The sequence below is a fragment of the Fundulus heteroclitus genome, chromosome 12 (assembly GCF_011125445.2).
Source record: "Fundulus heteroclitus isolate FHET01 chromosome 12, MU-UCD_Fhet_4.1, whole genome shotgun sequence".
Lineage (NCBI taxonomy): Eukaryota > Metazoa > Chordata > Actinopteri > Cyprinodontiformes > Fundulidae > Fundulus > Fundulus heteroclitus.
In genome coordinates, this window is record NC_046372.1 from 11,081,841 (window position 1) to 11,108,833 (window position 26,993).

General features: G+C 41.9%; 3 protein-coding genes across 5 annotated transcripts; 2 read left to right on the forward strand and 1 right to left on the reverse strand.

Annotated features, from left to right (window-relative positions):
• Positions 1 to 7,870: 7,870 nt before the first annotated feature.
• znf366 (zinc finger protein 366) lies at positions 7,871 to 21,887 on the reverse strand. Of its 2 annotated transcripts, none has more exons than XM_021320261.2 (7): positions 21,829 to 21,887; positions 15,184 to 16,212; positions 14,932 to 15,099; positions 14,661 to 14,811; positions 13,665 to 13,856; positions 9,669 to 9,843; positions 7,871 to 9,587 (listed from the first exon to the last, which is right to left on the reverse strand). In XM_021320261.2, the coding sequence occupies exons 2-7, from the start codon at positions 16,203 to 16,205 to the stop codon at positions 9,013 to 9,015; spliced, it is 2,283 nt and encodes a 760-aa protein (XP_021175936.2). In that variant the 5' UTR covers positions 16,206 to 16,212; positions 21,829 to 21,887; the 3' UTR covers positions 7,871 to 9,012. The 2 variants fall into 2 exon arrangements, with proteins under 2 accessions (XP_021175936.2, XP_012725559.2); XM_012870105.3 differs by lacking the exon at positions 21,829 to 21,887 and adding an exon at positions 18,673 to 18,858.
• Positions 21,144 to 24,161, forward strand: LOC105931339 (isotocin-neurophysin IT 1). 2 transcript variants are annotated; one of them, XM_012869966.3, is made up of 4 exons: positions 21,144 to 21,223; positions 21,299 to 21,420; positions 21,876 to 22,080; positions 23,789 to 24,161. In XM_012869966.3, the coding sequence occupies exons 2-4, from the start codon at positions 21,301 to 21,303 to the stop codon at positions 23,929 to 23,931; spliced, it is 468 nt and encodes a 155-aa protein (XP_012725420.2). In that variant the 5' UTR covers positions 21,144 to 21,223; positions 21,299 to 21,300; the 3' UTR covers positions 23,932 to 24,161. The 2 variants fall into 2 exon arrangements, with proteins under 2 accessions (XP_012725420.2, XP_021175937.2); XM_021320262.2 differs by having other exon boundaries at positions 21,161 to 21,223; positions 21,296 to 21,420.
• A 2,007-nt stretch (positions 24,162 to 26,168) lies between these two features.
• On the forward strand, positions 26,169 to 26,911 carry LOC105931335 (fatty acid-binding protein, liver-type). Its single transcript, XM_012869961.3, has 4 exons — positions 26,169 to 26,291; positions 26,377 to 26,549; positions 26,640 to 26,735; positions 26,825 to 26,911. Exons 1-4 carry the CDS (start codon positions 26,225 to 26,227, stop codon positions 26,873 to 26,875), a joined length of 387 nt encoding a protein of 128 aa, XP_012725415.1. The 5' UTR covers positions 26,169 to 26,224; the 3' UTR covers positions 26,876 to 26,911.
• The last annotated feature ends 82 nt before the right edge of the window (positions 26,912 to 26,993 follow it).

The window sequence follows — 26,993 nt, forward strand, 5'->3', positions numbered from 1 at the left end:
ACTCCAGTCTCCAGACAAAGTTCACTTTCTGCAGCCACCTTTCTCCTTCCTCTCTGGGATTAGAGAGGAGGGCATCGCTGGCCTGGATGTCAGCTGCAGTCCCCGGTCTAAACATGGGGTTCATTCGCTCCCGTCACCTCCAGCATAGGGAATTGATGAATCTGTCCTTGGTTTACTCGCTGTTTCCCATTTCTCTGGCATGTGAAAAACAGAGAGGTGCGAATAAAGTCCAGTTCTGGCTTTGAGATGACTCTTGTGTCTGCTCTGCCTTGGGAGTGACTGGGTCTGATGAGGGAGGGATCCTCCCGTAGTTTTCCACCCGCTGCTTCGTCAGAGCCGCCTTGCTTGCTGAGCTCGCCTCGCTCCCCAGCCTTGCCTCGGTCCGCATACTGTTGAACAGGTTGATGTCTTCTCGGAGGGGGACAGGAGTCCAGATCCGGGTCAGCCACCTGGAGGGCCTGCAGCTCCATCTGCAATGGAGCATATGGAAAGGAGGGTGAAGCACCACATGTCTATATGTAATTTTAAACAAGGGGTCATCAGCAGCACAACCAGTATTGTCACGTCTGTTACCATGTCACCAGAAAAATATTTTCCCCTGCCCTCTGTTTCAGTTCAGAATTTAGTTTTAGCATTCATTGCAGCACTTTATTCATTTTTCCCACAGATCTAAATCCCTGTTTATATATATATATATATAGATATATATTATTTTTACTTTTTTACCTAGTCTCTCTCCATCAACTGTTTAACCTTATTTGACTGATTTATAACTTATAAACTGACCTATAAATCTATTATACTTATAAACTTATAATAACTTATTATAACTTATCTTACCAAATGAAAGCACATTCAACACAATCATCTCCACTTTTCCCCCCATAATTTTATGTATTGGAGAGTCTGGAGGAGGGGGAGACACCCCCGAGGCCTTTGAGGTTCCGGAACCCATTTTTTACCACAGGCGGCACGTCTGCCCGTCCTGGCTTTCTCCTTTATGAGGTGTAGAAATGCTAAGACCACCCGCAAAACCCTTTGTCTTGCTTGGTCCTATTGTTACCAATAGACCGGGTCCTATTGTTGCCAATAGACCAGCCCTGTTCTCCAGACAGGGTCAGGCCCTCGCGCTGATGTTCCCACTCCACCAACTCTGCAAAATTAAACAAGTATTAGGAGATGATGGTTAATGTACAATAAAATGGTTTAGAGCAGTGTCTCACTCAGAAATCATAACAGAATTTTCTTTGATTCGGATCCGATCAGCCAGGAGCTGCAGGCAGGTTCCAGGACTCCCCTTTTTTTTTTTTTTTTTAATGTAGGTGGACTGAAGATAGGTCTTCAGGCTGGCCAAGCATCCTTATCCCTAACCATGCAGTCCTCCTGGCATGTCGGATCCTGCCGACAACGCCAAATTGTTATGGATATTAATAATTATCAATAAAGTGAGGACACCACTCATGAAAACAAATGATGCATCGTTTGTAAGTTATTTTAATTCAAAGGCATGAGCGTTTGAATGTCTCTGTCCCCCAACGCAGTCAGGAAACAGAGCAATGAGAAAAAGAACACACTAACTTTTATACATTCTGGGTTAACAAAGAAAGTGGGAGTTATCGTCAGAGGAGTGCAGCCACTGGTACGATCCAGTTCCTATCTAACTCAACTCCTCTCTGTGTCCTTGGATGTGGAAACACAAAAGTGAATCTGTGAGCATTAGAGCTTCTTTCACACGGGAAATATGCAGGTGCATCCAGACAAGATATGATCAGAGTTACATACATCAATAAAATTTTCACAACAGCACCTTTGTCATACATATAAACACACAGCTTGGCCACCCTTTAGTCCCGACCAAGACAATGCACGGAACATTTATTTTGTGGTTGTTTCTAAAGCTACACTTGTGCTCTGACGTCTTGCAAACAGCAGCGCCAGAAGAGAGTAGAAGATTAAAGCTGCTCAGGTGGGTCTTAATGATAAGTTTGAGAATAGGCGGCTAGGTAAATGTAGCATCTGAATTTAGATTACCTGGTATGTGAGAACTGAGCTCGCTCACAGTGACGCTTGAAAGGAGCTCCAGAACATTTAGAACAGGGTTTCCCAACTCCGCTCCTAAAGGGCACGTGTTCTGCTATTTTTAAAATCTGTGATCTGCAGGATACACAGAGACACTGGGAATTACAAACAAAGGAAGTAGCGTGGGAATATCAACAAGGGAAACTTGATTGCCACAACTGTGATGGGCAATCAGTAACTACAGGAGATGAGTGCAGAATTTAAACACCCAGCTCTGCCTACCCACAGAGGAGAGAGAGAGAGAGAGAGAGAGAGAGAGAGAGAGAGAGAGAGAGAGAGAGAGAGAGAGAGAGAGAGAGAGAGAGAGAGAGAGAGAGAGAGAGAGAGAGAGAGCACAGAAAATAGCAACAAACATCCCCGGCATCGTGACCTAAAAACCATCTGGACTTTTATTAATCTTGAAAACTCAGTGCTCTAAAAGTACTATGACTAATTTATAAGTGTAAAGTGATATATTCATGCATTACTTCTGTATCAAAAACTCCTTATCCTGTTTTTAATAGCAGGATAAACTAATTAGTTCCAAAATATATTCAATTGAATCTGGAATGTCTTTTTAATAGCCATTTGTTAATTAATAAACAGCATTTTAAGACCGATTTGTTGTAAGAAAAAGCGCCATCACTATTTTTGAAGTTTTGAATCTGAGTGAAAAAGCTGTACAACTAAAGAGAACAGAGATAACAGTAGAGGGCGCTCTTTCCATAAAGCGAAAGAGAAGATTCATCCAAGGGCTTCACTTTGTCCTGCAAATGTGTATTTAAAGCATTGCCAGTTGTAGTGTTAGTTACCTTGCAATATGGATCCAGTGTTAAATGTTTCTCTGAGATGATTAAAAGCTTTTTATAGCTTAAACTGAACGCTGTCTTTTTATTTTGCCATGCAAAATCTGCATTCAAGTGTCCTGCGCATATCTGTGCTGTTTGCTGACCTATCGCCTGTCTGTTATTGAGCCAATGTTTTTCATCTCCATAAATACCTCAGCAGGAAAGCCCTTAACTATTATTGCAGTAAACCCTCTGCCTGTGGGTCAAAGGGGGGTGACAGGTTTGACCGGTGTGGGGCCTGGTATTGCTAAACAAAACATGGAAGACCTTTTAGCATCATTTTGATTTCTCACAGACGAGCAAAACAGGAAGCTTGCACCTGAAATGCACACCGTCAGAGTTACTGAAAGCTTAGCCATGGTTTTATAACCATACCATGACATGAGCCAACAATTCAGCTCATATCTCAGATGTGTTTCGTTTCTTTATTTCAGTGGAAACTGGCCTCAAACTTGTTTGTTCATTTTTGTCATCCATCCAAAACGCTCCCTATTTACAGTAGAGTGTATAATTCAGAAGTATTTCTTTTCAATACCTCTCTCTGCTTCCTTTTTTCACACCACATCCATAGTGCTGAGTGGCATGAGTGCACGTAGGTGAGGGAAAAGCGACGTGACTTTAAAAGAGCATTGTTTGACACGCGCCGGCACACAATGGCACCCGGCGAACTGCAGTGACTGGCACGTCGGTGTGTGGCTTTATTTTTTTATGTCCTCGAATCTGCAGCCTGGCTCAGCTTCAGTAATATGCAGAGCCGCTGGTTTCTATAATAACACCTGCCGCTCAGGTAGACTGGCCATCACTAGAATTAGAGGATAAAACAAATAAATCGTAAAAACACCGCTCTGCAATAAACTACTCTAACAGTGTTCTCTCACTTCTGCTGAATCAGTATAATCTCAAATGGAAGACAATTATAATATCACATACATGCTTTTAGGGCTTCAGAATACATCGTAAATTTATCATTATCACCGTATGCGACATGCATTTCCCAAACTACAATTAACGGTTAGGCAATTATTTAAGTGCAATGCATTCAGGCTCCTCTACCTGGTTTATTTTTGGCAACACTTGTTTGATGCAGCAAAGGAAGATTTAGATGGCAGGAAGTTGGCGAAGCCATTAAGGAACAAACTAAGTTGTTTCTTTGCCAGAAGCAACTTTATTAAAAATAAATAAAAATAAAACTCTCTGAGAAAGAAAAATCTTATTTTTAATTTCCAGCTGCTGGGTGGACTCTTAAAAATGGGTCTATGTTTTCTATGAAAACACATTAGTTAACAAGAATGATCACTTTTTTAATAATGATTTATTGCAAGACATGCTGTATCATTATCGCGGCATTCACCAATACTATTGCATGCTACATTTTTACTTAATTTATTTATGCAGCCCTATGTGCTATGAAATAAAAAAAAAACAGATCCAACTTTTAAAGGCCTTTGTTTCCAACCTGAAAGGATAGAGCTCAGGTTGTAGAAGAGGCCCGTCACATGACATGCGTTAAAAGAGTCAGTTTTCAGTTTAGTCACTACTCTGAGGGGACTTCTTAAAAACGTCCTGAAAGTCTAAAACTAATGTTTTTAAGAAGTCCCCTCAGAGTAGTGACTAAACTGAAAACTGACTCTTTAACGCTCAACAAGTTCAACTATACAGTCACTGTATATTCTGTGGTCACACCACAGTCTGCACATGTCATATTACAAACTAAACTTTAAATATGCCAATATTGACCAGCAGCTTATTGTTTACAACTGCATGTAATATCCATTAGAATTATTTTTTTATACGCCTAGTGGTTTTTTTTTTTTTTTTGTTTTTTTTTTTGCATAATTGGCACTCTGAGGGCCCCCCCCTGCAGCAAAGGCTTTTTGGAAACTGATGGTGATGGTGCGTATGACAGACACAGGTACTGTGTCCACGTCAGTCGTGACCTTTCACTTCCTCCACGATAATTAAAATGTCCCATTGCAAAAATCATGGTCTGATTCTTGCATTTGCTTTCGTTCTGTCTTTTTATTCGGTACACCTTGGTAGCAGCATTTTGACCCCCTTTTTGCTTTCAGAATTGCCTAAAATCTTTGCTGGATCGATTCAATATTCAATAATGCACATACTATGCACATCACGTGTGCAATTGGGACAGATTTGTCCGCTGCACAACCCTGATGCTGCTCTCCAGTTCTACCATATCCCAAAGGTTCTTTGATAGATGGAGATGTGGTGGCCGTTGGTGTGAAGTGAACAAATCTTCATCTTCAAGAAACCAGTTTGAAATGATGTGAGCTGTATGAAAGGGTGCATTGTCCTGCTGGAAGTAGCCATCAGAAGGTGGGTATACTACAGTCATAGAGGAATGGACATGATCAGCAACAATACTGGTAATTACATGATGCTTAATTGGTACTAAGGTTTGCCACTGACTTTTCTCCCACACCATTATATCCAACACTTCATGGCGCGTTCATAGTCATCTACATACCCTTTCTTTTCTTTCAGATGCTCAGTTTTAACGCAAGAAAGTTGCCTTCACCATGGCTGGGCAACCAATTGCATCGAGTTTTAGCTGGTTGGCTGATTTGTGTTAACAAGCAATTGAAGTGGTGTACGTAATGAAGGAACTGGTGACTGGGTCTAGGTTGACACAAGAATATGAATGGCGGGAAGCATGCATGTTTCACAAATAATGCCACCCTTGTTGTTTATCATTTACTTTCCCCCCTTGGTTTTATATTTTGCAAGAATCCTATTCAGTTTCACATCTTGACACCCAGCTCTATCTCTCCACCAAACCTAATGGCTACAATTCCACCTTCATCCCTCACTGATTGTCTCCTTGAAATAAAGTTCACCGTGAACTTTCTTAAATTAAATTGTAATAAAACTGAACTTCTTTAATTTGGCACTAAATCAATACTAAAAAAAACTTCATAGCTTCTCCATCTTTCCCTCTCCTCAGGTCAAGAGCCTTGTTGTCATCCTCGACAGCACCGTCTCCTTTGCTTCCCATGTCAATGATATCACACGGTCAGCCTACTTCCATCTTCAAAATATTAATCGTCTACGTCCTTCTCTCACTCCTCACACCACTGCGGTTCTGATCCACAGTTTGGTCACCTCTCGTTTAGATTACTGTAATTCTCTTCTCTTTGGCCTGCCACAGAAAACCCTTCCTAAATCGGTTCAACTGGTTAAAAACTCAGCCATCCACATCATGACTAGGCCCTCCTCAATCCATCATATCACACATGTTCTACAACAGCTTCATTGGCTTCCCATCCCATATCGCATCAACTACAAAATAATTCTCCTTACCTTCATGCCCGTCATGTTACTATGCTCTAGAACTCACTCCCTCCTGATATCTGTAACATAGATTCATTACCACATTTCAAATCCAAACTCCAAAACCCAAACTCATTCTCGCACTATTTTTATTTTGTGCTTATTTTTATTGTGTATTTTAAAATTGTGCCTGTTTTATGGTAAACGTGGTAAAGTGACATTGAGTGTCAAGAAAGGTGCCTACAAATAAAATGTAATATTATTACTTTTATTAGTTCCACTGTCTGGTCTTGTTGAATTTGAGTTTCTAGTTGTTCAATATTGTACTTTATATTTATATTTTCAGTTATTCTTCTATTGTCTGTACCTGCTGGTCCCTCTAGTCTAGGGTCACCGGTGGGCTGTCGCAATGCTAGGCCTCTACAAACCTTGAGGTAAATTGATCCGTTGATCCGCAGGGACAAATCTAAAACAAGAAGGACACCAGCCCACACCATTTATAATCACATTACATACAGAAATGTGGGATAAGGAAAATAATGTTTATACCAACTTGGTTATTTAAAATGTAATTTTAATCTGACATAAACTTTATCAGGAGGCACATTTGTATTTAATAAATTTGACATACAGATAAATACACACACACACACACACACACACACACACATTTATATATATATATATATATATATATATATATATATATATATATATATATATATATACACACACATTTTGCTATCATTGTGCAGGAGACTCTTTCCAGTTTGTTGCCAGATGATTTCTCATAAGAAACATATGAATTTGTAGAATCTCTAAAGTTTCAGTTCATCAAAAAGACAACATACTGACGGCATCACAATGTGAAACTTTACTTTTCCTCCAGCCTCCAAGCTGGAACTGGTTATACACGAGACAATGAGATTCCTTTGAAAGGAGCTGTTGACGGCAGACATCCACCGTTTGTGGGGTTTTTTTTTTTTTTTCTCAAAGCTTTTTTTTTTTTTCTCAGAGGCTGGGATTGAAACGTGTAGGTGAGGAAAGGAAAGAGGAGGAGGATGTGAGAACTTCCTCAAACTGTTTGCAGTTTCGCCCTCTGGGACACGGTGGTCGTGGCTGGGCAGAAATGGAGAAGCTGCTGTTCTGCATTTTATCTGACAAGAAATTACTGCGTTTACCTGAACTGGCACGAAAACGTGAGGTGGAAACCAGTAATGCGCACCGTTGCGTGAAACAACACAAACTCTCAATAGCCTTTATTGCTTTCTAAAGCAGTTAGGCGTGTGTGTGAGCTACTCTGCACAGTCGAGTGTTATTTAGCGCAGGAACCATTGTTCAGGCTTCAACCTTCAGCAAAATAGTAATTTTATTTTTAGTGGATTCTTCTGCAATGAGGAGAAACAATGCTTTACTCTGAACACAGACATATAAAGCTTTTGTCTGGGACACCCACTGTGTCCGTCACCGCTGTTTGATCACAACCTAAAAGACAGAAGGGGATAGGTGTTTTCTCTTCCTCTTCCTCTGCTTTGAAAGACAAGCACAGGGAGATTTGCAAGCTTTTTGAAACTCGCAGCAACCGTCTCATGCTTGGTGAAGCACTTGTCGGTGAGAAAAGATGAAAATCTAATATTATGACATCATGCTCTTTAAAAAAATACTCCAAAAAGATGTTTATGACAGAAATTGCATGTTTGTGTTTATTCAGCAGATGCATGTTATTATTGCTACAATTATTACCGCCGTAGGATGGAAAACGCAAAACAAATGAGCAAAATAATCACATGAAAAATCACACAGATTAACAATTTAGACATTAAGGAACTAAAGTCACAGATTATTACACAAAAATAGTCAAATTTCTGATGTTGCAACCTGATTACAGTTCACTTTTAGCATGGTCTCTCACAAAAAACATATCTGAAAACATGCACAATAAACTCATTTCATTCACAGTTAAAGCAACGGTTTGTATAAGAGAAAATTACAAAATGATTTGTAAAAAACTAGTACATTAAATAAAATTTTCATTATTTATATTTACAAATTAAATTCAGCTTCTAAATCAGAATATATCTCCAATGACTGCTCTTGGTAATGTTTCACAGCTTTAAGCCTCCTTGTGTATACTTTAATCTGTATATGAACACAATATGTTTTTCCCTTTTGAGTTAGAATAAAATATCTGTTTTCCTCATTAGTTGTGCAGTTAAATATCTATTCTGAACAGTAAGATGGTTGGACAGTCCCATAGTTTTCATGCTTGCCTATAACCTTCATGCATCTTGAAACCGTCCACACTTGTCTTCAGGATGTCTTGGCTAATTTTAAATTTAACTTTTTTCCTATGATATCACACAACGAATCAGCATGTTTGACACGTTGGCTTGAAATATATCCTCAGGTGTGAATCCAGTTAGTTCAAATGTTGTGACTCAATATCTCCAAATCGTAAGTAAGCCATGCCATCTTCATCTGGGCTTTACCCGGTTGTTTAAAGGCATTGTAATATTGTGTGTCAACTTAATTCTGAAGAAAGTAATAAGATGTTGAAATAATCTTATTATTTCCTGCATGATTAACAGAAATAATGTTGGAAATCCTAACTGACCTATAGCAGGAAAGGTTTTGTCTGCTTTAAAGTCAGACAATGAGAAAAGAATTGGCCATTTTCTTTATAATTTACTTATAGAGACCAGTGCAGTTTTTGTTCTAATCGCTGTCATTAACACATTTTTTCTAACTTTCTAACTCATTATTTATCCTGGTAATTATTTGTGTGCTCCATGAAATAGTTTTTTTTTTCTCAGTTCTTTCAGTTTTTCTCTGCTACATCCATGGCCTGATTATCACCATCCAGTGGCTCTTTGCTTTGCTCGCGCTCATCTTCTGAAATCGAGTCATAGTCACATGACTCTGTGTGGCCTCTTTCAATGCTGTATGCCTGGTCATCTACCTCTGCGTCAGAGCCGTACAACGATTCTGACTGTAAGCGGTGACGTGTGTTACCAAATTGCCCTTGTGATTTTTTCCCTACTTCCAAAGATTCATCGTCTGAACTTTCCATATACTTCTTTAGTTTCGTCGTCTTTCCTGTTCGGAGTTCATCAACTCGACCATCCTCTCCCTCCTTCAGGTCAGGAATGTAGTGGTCCACGCCCGGCGGCTCCTGTTGGTCCACCTCTGGACTGTACTGGCTCCTTCTGTACAGACTCTCCTCGTCCTCCTCCTGACAGGAGCTTCCTGGGATGCTTTCGCCGTCAGACTGCGAGAGACGGAGGCCGGGTAAGCCTGGAGCTTTCTGGGAGAGGTCAAATGGCTCCTCTTGACTGAAGTGGGAGATGAGGCCCATCGGCGTGGTCAAACACAGGCGTTCTCTTTGACGAAACACTGAAATTAGGAAAATGTTACAACACTTGGCAACTTTTACTACCAAAAAATGTCAAATAATTGCAATATTTCCTTCCTTACATCTTTCATCCAGCCCTCTGTCCATGACTCCGTGTTTGACCTTCATGTGTCTGGTGAGATTCCCCTTCAAAGTGAACTTGCTCGGGCAGTAGAGGCATTTGAAGGGCTTGCTGTCCGAGTGAAGATGCATGTGGCCCATTAGATTGTGCATTCGGTTAAATTCCTTCCCACAAAGCTGAAAGAAAAGAGATTCAATGCAACGTAAGGTTTTTGATTAGCAAGCAAGATGCTAATGCAGCTTTTAGCTATTCTGAATGTGCGAGCTTCATTTGAGTCTAGGGTAGAGAGTCCCAGCAAACTAGTTTAAACAAGTGTTAAACTGGAGCCACTACTTCATTTGCACTGCTTTTCTGCATCATGCTGGAAAGGAAGACTGACATGGTTAAACTTTCTACCTTCAAGTTTTAGCTTGGCCAGAGTAAAGAGTTGGAGACCAACAACCGTTTGTAAGGTTGTAAGCATCAATGTGGCTCTCTGACAGTGGAAAACAAGCTTGTGACTTTTGTGTGTTTTTTTCAAGAAGCAATAATAGCAAAGATTAAAGTTTTGTGGTGCGCTGCAAAACTGCTAATGCTAACTTGTATGTAAAACGGAATAAATAGTGGTCACCTGGTTTTGTCTGTTATTTTAATGTTGGCCTGCCTCTATAATAGTGCTAACGCTAAGACTTTATTGTTAGCGAATACATTTTTAGACCATTAGATAATTGGAACCATCACGTTTGAAGTTCTTTCCTGCTGCTTAAGAATAAAAGACATATTGGTAGTCGGTAAGAATAGAAAAGTGCTAGGTTCAGTGCATTTACCACATAATTTCAGTCTTATTTGGTAGAATACTTTTGGTACTACCAACACCTGCTCTTCAGTTTAACTGTAAAGGATACATACTTTTTAAAATAATTAAATTAACACTTTGAAAACACATCGGATCTCAACTTGGGGAAAAGATCATGCTGGATATCTATACTGATATGGCGTGGGTGATGTGTGAGGAACAAAAACATGGGGGTGACCAGACGTTCCCGGTTTTTGGGGACAGTCCCCGTTTTGGATGACCTGTCCCCTGCAAAAGATGTCCCGGGAAATGTCCCCCATTTAAGCATTTTATGATGGAGGAGAAAAATTGAGCGCAGCAAGCGCTATTACCCGGTCCTGCAGCTGTAAACACATTGAGCGTGCTTCCCCCAGGCCCCCCTCATGAAGTCTGTTTCCATTGATTTGGTCCGAGACATTCTGGTAAGTGGCCCGCTAGAGGTATATTTGTAGGGCTTTGGCAGTAAATGGGTTGTACTTGTATAACGCTTTAACTAGTCCGACGACCCCAAAGCGCTTTATACTACGAGGATTAATTCTCCCATTCACACATACATTCACAACCTGATGGTGGTGAACTATGTTAGTAGCCACAGCTGCCCTGGGGCAGACTGAGACGGTTGGAGCGGGGGATCAAACCGGCAACCTGTCAATAGCAGGACTCCTGTGCCACTGTCGACAATACTCATTCTGTTCCTCCTTAGGAGCACAGTCCTACTGATGGCTTTAGGACCACCAACGGCCCTGTCCAGCTTTCCTAGGGTAACTGCCTGTCTCCTGGAATCTGCTCCATGATCTTGAAAGTGTGCTGGGAGACACAGTCAAACCCTCTGGCACGTTTTAATGTGCCATCCTGGTTGGACTGCTTGTGTAACAGCTGTAGGGTCCGAATACAACCTCGTACCAGCAGTAGCGGCACCGACAGTCAAATGCAAAACTACTGAAAAGTATTCAAATAATATGAGCAGGGGGAAAATTATGTCTGTGGCCTCAATGCGCAAAACCACCCATTTCTGGGGTCGTCTCATTGTTGCCTTTTTAGTCCGCCTGTTGTTAATTGCATTAACCAGTTCAATATTACAGAAGTTTACCTGACTTGATATCACAAATCTTTTAATTTCTTTGAGCAGTGGATATTCAACTATTTGAAATTATTCAATGTTTTTGTTCCAGTTGCAAAAATTAAAGGGTAAGCTATTTTGTAAACATGTTCATAGGCTGTATAGAGAACTATCTAGTTTATAGTTTTCCTTCATTCTGGCTTCCCTGTTTTGATGTTATTGTGCCAACTTGGGCTGGCAAACTATTATTGAATCTCATGGTAAAAGGCTAATAATATTTAAGCTCCTATAATTTACGTTTTTAGTCCTTAAATTCAAATTGTGTTGTACTTGGAGTCTCTAGGAGTGCAGATCATTTTTATTTAGGGTGCTGCATAGGTATCTTTATATTTTGTTTTGGTCGTATTTTTCAAGCTGTTCAGTTTTTTTCTGTTCTCCATTATGTTTTGTTTTTTTAACAATTATCTCACAATATTTTCTGCACAATGGGTAAACAAGGTTATGGACTTCCAACTTACCAGTCTTGCAAATCCGCCATTTTTATTTCTAGGAGCCATTTTATAGCTGAACTATGCCTAAGCAGCAAGGAGTAAATAAGTTATTGGTTGTTTACGATGCTGTCTCCCAACAAACTACAGAAATGGCTGATGGATGGAGGGGAACGTTCTGCGACCAGGAGGGGGGCGGGTGTGAGGGGCCTCCTTTACAATTAAAGAGACAGCACCAAAAGGAGTTGCTCTCAGACGCACCTCAGAACAGTTGCAAAAAGGGGAAACGCGGGGATAAATTAATGAGAAATTCAGACCAAATCATTGCAGTTCCACTTTATATAGACCACAACTGAATGATTTGACTGTGGAAAGGAAGAACTGAAAAGCATGATATGTCCCCTTTAATGCACTTTAGAAAAATGTACCTGCACCAGCAAAAACATTTAAAAGAGACATTTTGTATGGAAATTTAATTTGCTTTGAAAAAAGGGAAAAAAAATACCACAGAAATCAAATGACTGAGAATAATGAAGTTCTACTTTTATAGTTCTTGGGTAAATAAATGTCTCTACAGCGACGGCTGTAAACACTATGTCAGCATCTCAAAGCTAATCTCACGCTTGTGTCCCTTTCTCTGTTGGATCAGAGGACACGGAATAGCAAAGCAACACGTAATCATGAATGAATGTGCAGACAATAGGACACACACCCTTTCTTCCTCCCTCTATCCTTGTTTTTCTGTTTTCCTCTCTGTCTTCACCCTCCCTCTCTCACGTCTGGCGCGCGCACACACACACACACACACACACACACACACACACACACACACGCACGAAAACAGAAAGCGTTAGAGGCAGAAAGAGAGAGGAAGCAACCCTGAGACACGGCCAGGAGGAGAACAGGGAAGGGCAACTCCTGCGCTGTCCTTCCTCTGCATTCTTTTTTATTAGGGTGGTCCTTTCCTTCAGGAGGAGAGAGGGACTGTAAACTGTCCAAGAGGACCGTGAGAAAACAGGAAGCTCCCTCGAGCAGCAGAGAAAGCGAGATGAAATCTATTTGTGGGCCCTGTTCTCTGGGGACGCAGGGGGGGCCATTGTTAGAAAGGCGGCTTGCACCGCTATATCCTTCCTATGGACGAGGAGGCTCCCACTCCCATGAGCCTCTCTGCTATCTGGTCATCGTCTTATTCCCTAATAACACTTAGGTCAAATCAGACAATCCAGAAAAGTGGAAAAAAAATATTTGCCAGCACCTCACAATTCTCAGGGAATGCCTCAGATTTAGTAGAACGGTTCGTTCTTAAAAATAAATCAAGACGCAGATCACTTCAGTCTCTTTACCTCACAGTAAAAAGCTACCAAACAACTTTTAGTTGTTGGGGATTGTGTAAATAAAACAATTTTTCCATGCAAATGTTTTTTTTTTTTTGCAAAGTGTGTCACTTGACACATTACGTAATAAAATCACCTGTTTCTCCCTTTCTGCATCTAGTTTGTCAAGACTTCACAGCTCTGGTAAGTTGCTGAACGACTTCTGTGATTTTTTTTTTCCCTCCAAAACAAAAGGAGACACTGCATGCATAAACAAAAATGTAACCAAATTGTGCCTCCTCAGATGCTGCGTTTGACCAACCTTGCATTTATAGGGCTTGATGTCCGAGTGGACGATCATGTGAGCCTTGAGCGTCTGCTTTTGAACGAAGCTCTTGAAGCACATGTGGCACTGGTAGGCCCGTATGTTGGTGTGGATGAGAACGTGCCGCTTCATGTTGGCCAGCAGCGTGAACTCGCGGCCACAGATGCGACACTTGTGCTCCTTCACCCCCTACAGAACAAGAGCAATGAGTGGTGAAAGATAACTCTGTCGTTTCGAATTCAGTTAAACTTATATGTAGAATTCTTGATAGAAGCTTTAAAATTCATGTTTTAACAACAAAAAAAGTGTCCTATTGTTCTAATCATCATTTAGTGCAAGCATTTTGGAGTAAAAAGCATTTAACACATGGCAACAACTGGGTTTTACCGCGGTACGGCACAGCAAACTAAAATAAATGTACCTGTTAAAACAGCTTATTTACCTAGTCCGTTATTTTGACCTTCCCTTTAACCTCTAATCCTGTCATGGAGAATATTCACTTTCAGCAGACAGCTACTCATATATATATATATATATATATATATATATATATATATATATATATATATATATATATATATATATATATATATATATATACTTTCTAAAGTGATTAAGGTATCAATCTTATGTTGGAAGAAATTGTAATCAATAATTTGTCTCTTAAAGTGGGCACCATGCTGAATTTACACCTGTAACTGGAGTGTTTGCCTTTTGTTTACTGTCATTAATTATATTTTGTTATTTTTGCTGAGAGGTTTTTTTCTAAAAAGGAGGAAGTATTGGGGTGGTGTGGCTGAAGAGCCAAGACAAATAGGTGAAAAAGGACGAATGAAACAGGAGAAGAAATTGTCTGGAAAACACTGCCATTTTTCTTTTATCTTCAGCGAGATTATCCTAAATCCTGCATCTAACTGATGAAGCTTAAGATCTGTTTTTGTGTGTCTGGGTCTAGCAGCATCTGTCTTCTTCTTTCTTCCCTTTTAAACCTACTTTGTGAGTGAGAGTGTGCTGTTTCAGGTGGTGCGACTGGATGAACTCCATCCCACATTCGCTGCAGATGTACGGCCTGATGTCCTTGTGTTTCATCATATGGTTCTGAAGCTGACTCGGATACTGGAAAGTCTTCTGGCACTCTGTGCACCTGCATTATAGTTTTTTATTCAGTCACAAAGATCAAAACCAACACATGCACTTGTTCAGCCCATACATTACGGCTTGCAGAGCATTTTAATATCATCTTCTGGGAGGGTTTCGCACTCACTTGTACGAGGTGGGGCCGCGATGGACTGTCAGGTGTCGCTTTAGCTGGGCCAGGGTGGGGAAGTCCAGACCGCACTCCACGCACACGTTCTCCTGGCCTTTTTCGTGCTTCATCTCGTGGGCGCGAAGCTCGCTGGGATAAGCGAAGCCTCTTCCGCACACGCTGCAGCTAAAGAAGCGCGAAAACGGGCCGTTAAAACCACCGCAGGGTCACGAGAAAGAAGCTCGGAATCAGCGGAGGGAAACGGGCTACCTGTATGGCTTCACGTCGCTGTGCTGCATCATGTGTCTCTTCAGGTGGCTGGTCTGGGTGAAAGCCTTGTGGCACACCTTGCACTTGTGGGGCCTCATGCCCTGGTGTGTGAGGAGGTGCGTGTGCAGGTGGCTCAGCTGCTTGAACAGCTTGCCGCAGAGGTGACAGCCGTGCGGCTTGATCCCGTTGTGGCCCAGGATGTGCGTGACCAGGTTGTACTTGGAGGTGTAGGACTTCTCGCACATCCGGCACTTCCACCTCTTCTGATCGCCGCCGACGTCCACGTAGTAGCTGTCGTCCACGTGGACGCTGAGGCCGGCCTTCTCCGCGTTGCTCGGCTCGCTCCTGGGGGCGTCGTCGCGGGGGGCCTTGCCGGAGCGGGGGTCCTCTCGGGGGTAGAAGGCACTGGGCGGGAGGTGCATGACGGGCCCGGGCATGAAGACGGGGTACGGGAAGGGAGCGTGTGCGAGAGGCGGGAAGTAAGGAGGGTGGAGGAGGAGAGGGGAGGTAGGCCAGAGTGAGGAAGGACTGGGAGGCTCCTGCTTCACCTGCACAGGTAGACTCAGACCTGCCGATCTGTTGTAAAGCTGCAGCCTGCTGAGCTCAATCATCCCAGGGATGGGTCTGGAGGACGGGGAGGAGAGGGAGCGAGGCGGGAGGGAGAAAGGGACACGGGACACGTCCAACTTCTTCTTACTGCTGCTCTCTTCTGCCTCCTCTTGCTCTCTCTCCGGCGACTCACCTCCCCGGGTGCCGGCTTTGACGAGAAGCCTCCTCCGTTTCGGGGATCCCTCTTTGGGAAAGTACCCGAGGCCGGGCACGGGGAAGAACGCAGGCGGGGCGAAAGCGCCGTAGGGGTCTATGGTGGGCGACATACCGGGGTAACTGGACGAAGAGAATCTGGGAGGCCTGATGTACAGCGGGGCCGGGCCCAAGTAGAAGCCCCGCTGAGGGGTTTGCCTCAGCCTGTCGCCTTGAGAAGGATTTCCACCTGGAGAGAAGTTCACGGGGTCTTTCTCCATCTTTTCTCTACAGGAAACAGGACAAGTGGCTGTTAGAAGCTGATGCATGTCAGTCTGTTTGCAGGGCTTAGAGAAGACCAAAGAGTCTGCAGTCTTATGTCAAAAACCCATAAATCCATGTCAGTTAAGATGTGAAATTAATAAAGGTAGTTGAGGTGGAACAAGCTGAGTTGTACACATCGCATAACGTAAGCCAATCGTGCAGAATCATCTTACAGGGCCTTGCAAGAAACTATTCATTCCTCTTGAAATGTTCCACATTTTTAGGCACTGAAACCACGACTTGAACACATTATGGGGAATCTATGTTATGTAAAATCAGGAGGTTTGTGAATAATTCTGAAGCAGAAGGAAAAGAATAAATGGTGCAGAACATTTTTGCACGTAAAAATCTAAATGGTGTGGTGTGCTTTTTTTTATTATTTTTTTTTTTATTCAGACCAATTTCGTCCGACTTGTAGAACCACCTTCTGCTGCGATTACAAGCGCAGGTTCTTTGGGATATGTCTCTACATGCTTTGTTTATCAAGAGGCTGACATTCTGGCCCTTTGTTCTATGCAAAGTAGCTCAAGCTTAGTCAAATTGCTCTGGGTAATATAGAGCGTCTGTGAAAACATCGATTTCCAGTCAAACTGAACTTCATTCTAACATACGGGTGTGATTGGATTTCAACCAAGTTTAAGTGGAAGGCCATATCTTCATACTGTTTTGTAGTTTTCAGATGATGGATGTAACGGTGCTATGTAAGATTTTCAAAGCTCGGGATATTGATTTCCAGCCTACATCGGCTTTCAACCTCCTAAGCACGTTATCCCCGACCTGTCAGCGGTGTTCTTTGGTCTTCGTGATGCCGGTTGGTCACTAATGTTCTGTAACAAACCTTTATTTCATAAAATCCTAATGAAACATACTGAAGGTTGTGGTTGTAATGCAAAACGGTTCAAGGTGTTGCGTTTTGACCTCTTTAGGTGTTTTATTTGGAATAATATAGAAATATTTTAGGTAAATCTGAGGCGTAAAATTCCAAACCAGAGCCAAAAGTCCCACAATACCAAAAAAAAAAAAAAAAAAAAGAGCAGCTACCAGTTTTAAGATATAACGGCGTAGATGAAGCACAGTCATTGATTTAGATCGATGCTTATTTTTACCCACAGGCTCACTACCAGATACATCATTAAGAGGAACAGTTTATAAAAGCTCGCCCTATGAGCCTGCTTCTGGTTTCAGTTGAAGATGGGGAGCAGTTCCTCTGAAGCATTTATGTGAAATATACGTTTGAGCTGGTATACAGCGGCGTCGACAGCCACGTTTCGGGTGTTCAACCTGAAACCTTTCACTTCTTTCTTTCTCACAGATCTCCTCCTTGTCCGAAATCGGGAAGTCCTCTGAGAAACGTTCACCTCTGCCTCCCGCCACCTTTTCGCTTCTCCATCTCTTCTCTCTCTTTTCTGCTCACCTCCTGCTTTTGCGGTCACAGAAGAACTGTCTGCGTGTCTCATTCCTCGCCACATCTACGCAGGCTTTTCTGATTCGAAATAACTAAGAATAACACAACGGGGACGCGGGGAGCGTCTTCAGCTTAGTGGTGTGTGTTTTTTTTTCTAGATAATGAAGCAAAAAGATGATGAGAGTTAAAGAGGAACTGTCTCACTTCTGCATGGCATTCAAAACAGCTCTAAACAATGTTGTTCATATCATCATCCTTCTATTCCTGGTAATAGTTCGCTGCTCATCACTGAGAATCTGTAAAGTCTTTTAACGTAATAGTTGAAGCCGTACTGTTTTCAGTTTAAATTGCTTCCTCTGCGTGACTTGGATCATAAATCAACTGTTTAAATGTTATAATCTCCATTTATTATTTAGTATTTGGTCAAACAATATCCAAATGTTGAGGTTGTGACTTGTTCTCTGGCTTATTGTTGAATTAATGCTAGGGAAAAAATAGTTAAAGAAACTGCATATATCTTAATCAGATACTTAAATAACTTCAGCTACACCTTGTGAAGACGAGCACGCAGACTTGCATATTTGCAAACTTACAGATAAATACATTTTGAAATGACCTCTCCTCTTCGCAGAGCATTATAACATTGTGAATATCTCCTGATGCATGGGTAAATAAAGAAATTGCAATTTGACAAAACAATAATGATGATGTGTTTCAGATAGTAATCCAGTCGCAGGGTGGACGTTTTATCAAAAATGCCGCTCTGTTTTTTTTTAGCTTTTTGGGCTGTCGCAGAAGTAAATAAAAGTTTTCATTGTTCTCCTTCTCAGAAGATGAATTTCTGCTTCTGGATTCTGTCCTCCTCGCTGCCCCCCTGCTTGAGTACCTCTGAGCCGAGACCCCTGTCTGTTTGCCACACCGTACATCCCAAACAATCCATTAAAAGTGAAGCCCCTCCTCGTGTGCCAGTCTGTGCCATGCGAGTGTCAAGCTGCAGGGAAAGCCAGTGTGCAACTTACCAGCCGGGTGACTTTTTTTTTTTTTTTCTCTCTCTCTCTCAATGATGCTTCTGGCTGAAGTGCTGCTGCTCTTGTTGCCGTTGTACCTGAGCCTGAGTCCTCTTCCTCTCGCTCGCTCCGCAGCTCTCCTGACAATGAGCCGCCCGTCCACGGATAGCATTTGAAGTGACTTAAGAAAGAGAACAGGAACAATCACTTTGTTCTCATTTTTCAGATGAGTACCTTCGGAGAGAAGGAAGGAAGGGAGGGGAGAGGAAGTCAACAAGCCTAGTGCCTTCCTGCAGAAAAATAAGGAAACATTAGATAGACATCTCCATTTCTCTATGAAATAGGGATTTGCACAGGTTTTCGGAGGAACTTGAGGAGAGTTGATGTTGCACAAACAAAACGGCGCATTTTGAATTGTGGAGAGTTGTGAGGCGACACGCGGTGATGGTGAACTGTCTTTCAGACATTCAGCTGCTTCTACTTGTGCTTCTTTCAATATTTTCATTCAGGATTAGTCCATTTTAGGGGCAATGCAAAAGCAGTTTTTGTTGGGGTTAAATGCAAAGCCTTGCAAAAGTATTCACACCCCTTTAACTTTTCCACCCCCACCCGTTACAACCACAAACTTGAAAGTTTTTTTTAAAAATCAGGACCAACACTAAGAGGTAAATTATTATGAAATGGAAGAAAATTTACACCATTTTCAAAATTCTTTAGATGAAAAGAGCAGTGTGCATTTGTTTTGAGCCCTTCTGAGTCTTCTTTTTTTTTCCAAATCAGCTCAAGCTCAGTCAGACTGAATGGATGGCCACGTGAAAAGCAATTCTAAAGTCACAGATTCAGATCTGGATTTTGACCAGGCCGGACGCATGAATATGTTCTTGCTACTATCCCACAACTTTCAGATGTGTCCCACCTCCAACACGCCTGAATCAAATGGTTGAGTTCCTTCACCAGCATTCATTCGTCCAGCTTTGCAGAGGTTCTGGTAACAAGCCCGACCTCTGCAGACCACGTGATTCGGTTGTGTTTGGCAACGCATATATCGAAAGGTTGCAGATAATTTGCGCTCCAGGACCGGATTGGGCTCCGATCCAAACCTTTACACCTGCAGCTCTGACTGCGTGTTTAGGTTCCCTCCCTGCCCTGCTGGAAGGTGAACCTCCCCCAGTCTCAAGTTTCTTGCAGCCTCTAACAGGTTCTTCCAGGATTCCTTTTAGCTTCATTCTGGTTGCCAATGTGCCTGCGGAAGAAAAGCATGCCCACAACACACTGCCGCCACCACCGTGTTTCATCAGGGGACTAAAAGTGTTGATTTTTCACATGCACGTACCCACAAAATGTTACATTTCGGTGTGATGTGAACAGTGCAACTGCACCCACACTTCAAACTAACTCCAGACTGGCTGCTCTTCTCTCATCTCTTCCATAACGGTCTGATTTGTGAAGGGGGATTAATTACATCCATATGGGCTCTTATTGGCTTCACTGTCTTTCATTTGGGGGGGGGGGGGGGAGTAGATGTAAACCTAACCACAAATGCAATGTTGAAAGATTATCAACACTTTTGCATGTCACTGTAATTCAAATAAACAAAGCACTACTAAAGATGGAAGATTCCTCCACCAAATACGAGCATCAGATTCTTTCCTTGCAACGGATTGCCTCCATTAGCATAAATGGAAGGAAGGTATTACTTTTATCGTGTTCATCCTTTTGCCTTTAGCCAGTCAGAGTCAAGTGAAACCAAGAGTTATTCCAAAAAAAAAAAAAAATTGTTTCTGCTAACAAACTAACACCTGGCACAAAAGTTAGCTGGAATGAGGTGGCTTCAGAAGAAGGGCGGAGTAATTGAGCTCATATCATTGTTGAGATGTAGCTGTCTTCTGTGGGCTGTGGCTGTTCATTAAGTGCATTAATTAGCTCATAAATGCAATTAACCTCAGATCCTGGACAATGTGCGCAGCAATTCCTCTGAAAAATTAAGGACGTAAAGAACAAGGACAGACTTTTCCAATTGTGTCCGGACTTGTGATGATCAGAGTGAAAATGGCCACTGAGTCAACATAGCAGCTCAAACTAAGACTTCTTCTGATCACCTTTTCTCCTGACTGCCCTGAAAAATATGCCAAAAACCTTAAAATGAAACCCTAAACTCAAACCTTCTAATAAATGTAAATCAAAGTTCTACAGTCCACGGGATCATTAATAATTTGAATAATTTCATCCCCGTACGCTCTTCTTGACCTCTCGGTGGTTTTTCTCATCTCTAACATGCATGGTCACGTTCCATGAGACCTCCTGTAATGAACTTCGGCAAAAGAGGCGCGAAACCGGGCAACACCACGACCTGGCCCTTTGACCCCCGACTTTCCACTGCGAAGCTTCATCTCTGCGTCCAAAGCACATTCATTAGAGATTTTTAAGTGGCTTTTGGCTTTCTGGGTCACTTACAAAAGTTACCTTGCAAGTATATATAAGACCTGAGATCGGCAAAAGCAAAGACAGAGACCAGAAGAATCACCTCTGAGCGCCTGAAAGCAGAAGAACGTGAAAGAAACAGGTGAGCCGGTTTGATCTCAGAGTTTCTTTGTAGCCGAGTCCTCTTTCTGTTTTTAACAGCGTTGATTCTTAGCAGAAATGTCTGGAGCTGCCGTGTTCGTGGGCCTGCTTTTCCTCCTCTCCGTTTGTTCGGCCTGTTACATCTCCAACTGCCCCATCGGTGGGAAGAGGTCGATCACGGATGCACCCCTCCGCAAGGTTCGTCGCTTTTATCCATCTTTGATTTTAGCTTTAAAGCTGCAAACTCCAAGTTAAACCTTCAAGCCTTTCAACTAATCATGATTTTGTTGTGCAACGATTAATGAGAACAAGTTAATAGTTAAAAATCCAATGCGAATCTCTTTCAGGAAAGATCCCCTTAAATAGTTTTTTATCTATTTAGAAATGTGATAAAGCTCTGGATTTGAGCTAAATTATGGAAATAGAGCTGAATATGATTCAGTTTTGTTATTACTAGGACTGAAATATATGTCTGTCTACATTATTAGGTGAACTTGATTATATATTTCTGTATGTAAAACGGATCTGTTTGTATTGTTAAGTGCCTTTAGATGTCGTTTGTTGCACATTGACAGTATAGAAATAAACTGCATCAAATTGAATTACCTTAGCGTAAAGGACCAGGATAAATCTCCGGTTCTCTCCCTGTTTAGTGCATGTCTTGTGGTCCCGGAGACCGGGGCCGCTGCTTCGGCCCCAACATCTGCTGCGGGGAGGGTCTCGGCTGCTTCATGGGCTCCCCTGAGTCGTCTCACTGCGTGGAGGAGAACTATCTGCTCACCCCCTGTCAGGCCGGAGGTAGACCCTGTGGTTCAGAGGGAGGACGCTGCGCCGCTTCAGGACTCTGCTGCGATGCAGGTCAGAGGAACAGTATCCCTGTTAACTTTTTGTTTTCGTAAATCTTTAGGCACGGAACAAAGCTTTACTGTCCTGTTTTTCCATCATTGGGTGAACAAAAGGCATTTAGATCTAAAATCCATCGGCTAAATCGACTAAATGCTGAGGAGGGGGGTTAGCTCTGGTGCTCTTCTCCAGCTGTCATTGGGCAAGAGAAAAAGAGAAACAGATCAACAAGCATGCACACATACTCAAAACATGTCAGGGGAAATTAAATACAATGAACAAACTGTGGAGCACATGAAAATGTTTATCCAATTTGGTCACATATTTGATTATTTTATAAAACGTTTTTAGTGTCCATGGTCTGTACGTCTAGAATACTTCATTTTCTCACAGACATCATTATGCACTGTAATTTTTGTTTCACCAACCCACCTCTATATCTTCTTGTCACATACTTTAGCCTTATCAGTGAACTTATCAGCAAAAATGTTTACTTTGGATACAACAACAAAAAAAAATGTGACTCACGGTCTAATGAGACTGATATTAGTTAAGATTCAATGATGCACCATGTCCACTTTAATTGACAGATACACAATTTTATCACAAGACCAAAAAAAATCACTTATATTAGTGCTTACTGGTTAATTAAATTTACTAAAGGTTTTACTTGCAAGTGTCTCAAGCTGGGGAAGGAAAAGTCAGGCGCTCTGCGTGATTGCCTGTCGCGTTTCCAGATATTATGAACTTACACTGGTTGACCAGTAGATGGCAGTGTGTAAAGAAAAAAAAACTGCTTTTGAAATGAATCTGCCAAGAATAAGTTCCGTATCTAAACATTAGGATCCTTTCATCACAGGGGCAGCTTTTAGTTTATTTTGTTGACAGTAAAGCGGGTTGGGTCTTAATATTTTTGCTTTAGGCTTTACATTTTTGCACAATTTAATTACAATAGTGAGCAAAGTGTACCAGCCCTCCTTTTAGATAGATTGTGAAGGGGGACATGAAATTTCTAATTTGAGAAAAGAAAACCGACCATGAATATTTAAACTATAGCCTATTTAACAGATTTTAGATAAAGTCAAGATTTTATTTTAGATACAATCAAGTTAAAGTACAGTAAAGCTGTAGCTACAGAAGACAAACATACTTCCTTTCTTCAACTCTGAGCGTGTTTCACTTCTCATCTGATATTTTAATTTTTTTTCTTTTTTCTTTCAAAGTGACAAATGTTTAATCTATTTAAACATGGCCCGTTACTGCTGTGAATGCATCAACTGGTTTTAGCTACAGATTCCTTAATTTCAGGGTGAATGCTGCTTTTGCATGCATCCTCTTAGAGCTATATTTATATGAAATACTTATTTTAAATAACCGCTGTTTTAAATGTGTAGTTTTTTTATGTTACCTTGATGCACACAGGCAAATTAAATTAAGACACGGTTGCAACTCAGTACAGCCAAATTAGTTAATGGATAGCGTGAGCTAAAAGAAGTAGAGACGTGCAGCGATACATTAAAAGCAGGAACAAAACAGGCTGCAGCTTTCTCTTTAAAATGTCATCCAGACGGCTTCAGATCCGCTTCTAGTTCGTTCTAAGCGGCTGGGGGATTTTAGGAAAATGCTTTTTCCCACGTTCTGTATTTACTGCCTGATGATAATGCGCAGCTGTGGTGTAACACGGCAGCTTTAACTGCTACGTCCTTTTTATTCCCTTCCACAGAGAGCTGCGCTGCAGATCAGTCGTGCCTCCCCGACGATGACGGAGATGACCAGGCCAGCCAGTTCGAAGGGGGCGACCCCACCGACATCATCCTCAGGCTCCTGCATCTGGCCAGCCACACTTCTCACCGAACCCACCAATGAGCACCTCCCTCCCTCTCTGAAGGCCTCTCTGCAAGGACGAAAAACAATGGGACTTGTAGTTCCTGCTGTATAGTTGTGTTTCCACGTCTGTCCCCTCCTTTTGCTCTTTCTCTCGGAGTGCTTCATTAGAGTGCCTTTGTCGATATATTTTTTGAGTATGAAAACAGGGATGAACACAGACAGATCATCCGGATTTCTGCATGCTGAAATAAAGTTTGGAGAGAGAAAAATATGCCTCTGTTTTTTTTTTCCCCTCTGCACAAGGTGACAAAGGGGTCAGCATTACCCTTATCAGGTTCAGTGTTCAATCATGTTCCACTATTATCACAGTTTATCTTTCAGACACTCACATGAGGTTGTGGGCAAACATCAATGTTGCAACCATTAGGGTGATTATCTTGTCACCTTTGAACCAATGTTTTTTCTTTGCCTAATGCTGACCTGTTCTCAGCTCAAGAGTTCATGACTATTTTAATTAGAACCAAGTAAAAAAAAAGATATGAAATTCTGAAAGACAGATTGCATAAGAGAGAAGTTACACCAAGCAGAACTACTGGTTTTATTAGTCTGCTCTGTGATCTGCTCTTTCGTCTTAAAAAAAAAAAATAAAAAAATCTTATCTTGAAAAGTGACTTAATCTGATCAAAGTACCTTTGAAAAGCAAATGTGGATCATAGTTCACACTGTGGTTTTACCAGAGGCCTGCAGAAATATTCTAAACAGCATAACTTCTAAAGGAGAGACACGTGTTTACATTTTACTGCTAGGTGCATCTCATTAAAGTGGAACATAACTTTATTTACTTCAGTAGTTCAGTTCAAAAAGTCGGACGTGAATAGGCTCCTTGCACACAGAGTGATAAATTTCAACCTTTTGATTCAGTTTCACTGATCGTGGCTTGAAGCTAATAAAAAACTCAAGAGTCCATTTCTCAGAAAAATACAGTCAATGTCCTGTACTGTGTGCACATCCACTAGTTGGTTGGGGCTCCTGTGGCGTGAATTACTGCCTCAATGTTGGGTGGCATGGAGGAGATCAGCCTGTGGCACTGTGGAGGTGTTATGGAGGTTTGGTGCCTCTCATCTTTTTCATCTTCCTCTTTTGCTGGCTAATCAAGCACAGTGGTACCATGGATACCAAACCAGGTACAGGTGCTGCTGGCAGTGTGGGCAGGTGCCAAGTCCTGCTGGGAAATTACATCCGCATCTCCACAGAGCTCGCTAGCATGGGGGAGCATGAAGAACTCCAAAGGATCCTGGTAGACAGTTGCACTGACTTTTGGACTTGAAAAAATCCTCACCGACTGTGGAAGCATCACACTGGACCTAAAAGCAACTTGGATTCTGTGCTCCCCACTCCTACTTCACACTCTTGGGCCATGATTTTGCAACCAAAATGCAACACCTGCGTTCATGCGAGTAACAGTCCGACCATTTTCTCTTTAGCCCATGCAACTATTCATGAAAGTGACTTAATACGTCTCTCTGTGTGGTGGCTCTTTCCCAGCTTCTTAAATTAAGTTTGCTTCACTCAGTCAGCTCAGGGCTCCTGTTATACTTGTTGCTGGGGCATTTTTGGGTTTTTTTACCAGACATTTTTCTTCCACTCAACTTTCCATTAATATGTTTGTATACAGTACTCTCTCCACAGTCAGATTTTTAGTAGTGACCTCTTATAGCTAGTGTAGCTATAAGAGGTCAGATGCCCCTCCTAGTGTAGACAGATGCCCCTCCTAGTGTAGGGGCATCTGTCAATTCAGATACCCCCCCATGATGAACCTAAAAGCAACATCTCCATCTTAATAATTTTTGGCAGTCTTTCAACTACTCAAATTTACTCTACCTGAACTACCGGAGTTCATTTACTTTGAGCTTAGCCCCAATCTTCAAAATTAACATAAATAGAAAGAAACAATTGAAATATATCACCGTGTGCAATGCATCCATGAGTTTCAAACAACAGACACATCATGTCATGCCAGCAGTTCTTGAAGCGTCCATTAATGTGTGTGCAGTGTGATTCCCAAACACATTGATTTGCACCGACAACTTTCTCACCTCTTCTGTTTTTCTTGTGCTTATTAAGTTCCTCTGAACTTTGGTTAAATTGCTCTGAGCCTCTGTTTATCTCCCCCACCGGCTCTTATCTGCTGTGGTCGATGTGAGCTCGGCTCCATGAGGTGGCCTGACTGCCTAATTGGTGTCACCTGTGTTTAATCATTGATCCGCTGCAGTTTGAGAGTATAAAAGAGGCAGGGTCTTCATTTTTTGCTCTACCTTCGCTGTCTGCCATCATGTCTTTCTCTGGAAAATATCAGCTGGAGTCTCAGGAGAACTTTGAGCCTTTCATGAAGGCCCTTGGTGAGTTGGTTCTTTAGCAATTTTTTTTGGGGGTCTGGCTGTATGCAAACAATATGTACAGTTCTCAGTCAGTTATGTGTACCAGGTCTCCCTGATGAGCTCATCCAGAAAGGTAAAGACATTAAGAGCGTCTCTGAAATTGAGGAGACCGGGGACGACTTCAAGGTGACTGTCACCACTGGCACCAGTGTCATTAACAATTGTTTCACCATCGGAAAGGAGACAGAGCTGCAGACCATAACTGGAGAAAAGGTCAAAGTAAGTGGATGGCTTCAAATTCTAGGTCAAAATATTTCGAGAACATGAACTGATGCCACCATGTTAATTGTTGAATTTCATCTTTTGAAGGGAGTGGTGCATCGGGATGGCAACAACAAGCTGAAGGTTTGTCTCAAAGGAATAGAGTCAGTCACAGAACTGGTGGATGCCAGCACGATTGTAAATGTAAGCTTCCTCAATCACCTGTTGACTCATGTTACCTCTTGGACAGACTTATGAAAGTGTAACTTTTTTTTTTTTCTTTATTTCCCCAGACTATGACACTTGGCGGGATTGTTTACAAAAGAATAAGCAAACGCATGTAAAGGTTTACACTTGAAATAAAAACTTGAAAGCAGCAACTGTATTGGTCTTCTTGCTCAAAATCCCCCCCACCTGTAGCTGCTTGGCTGGTCTGGACCCAACCTATATAACTTTAGGCAT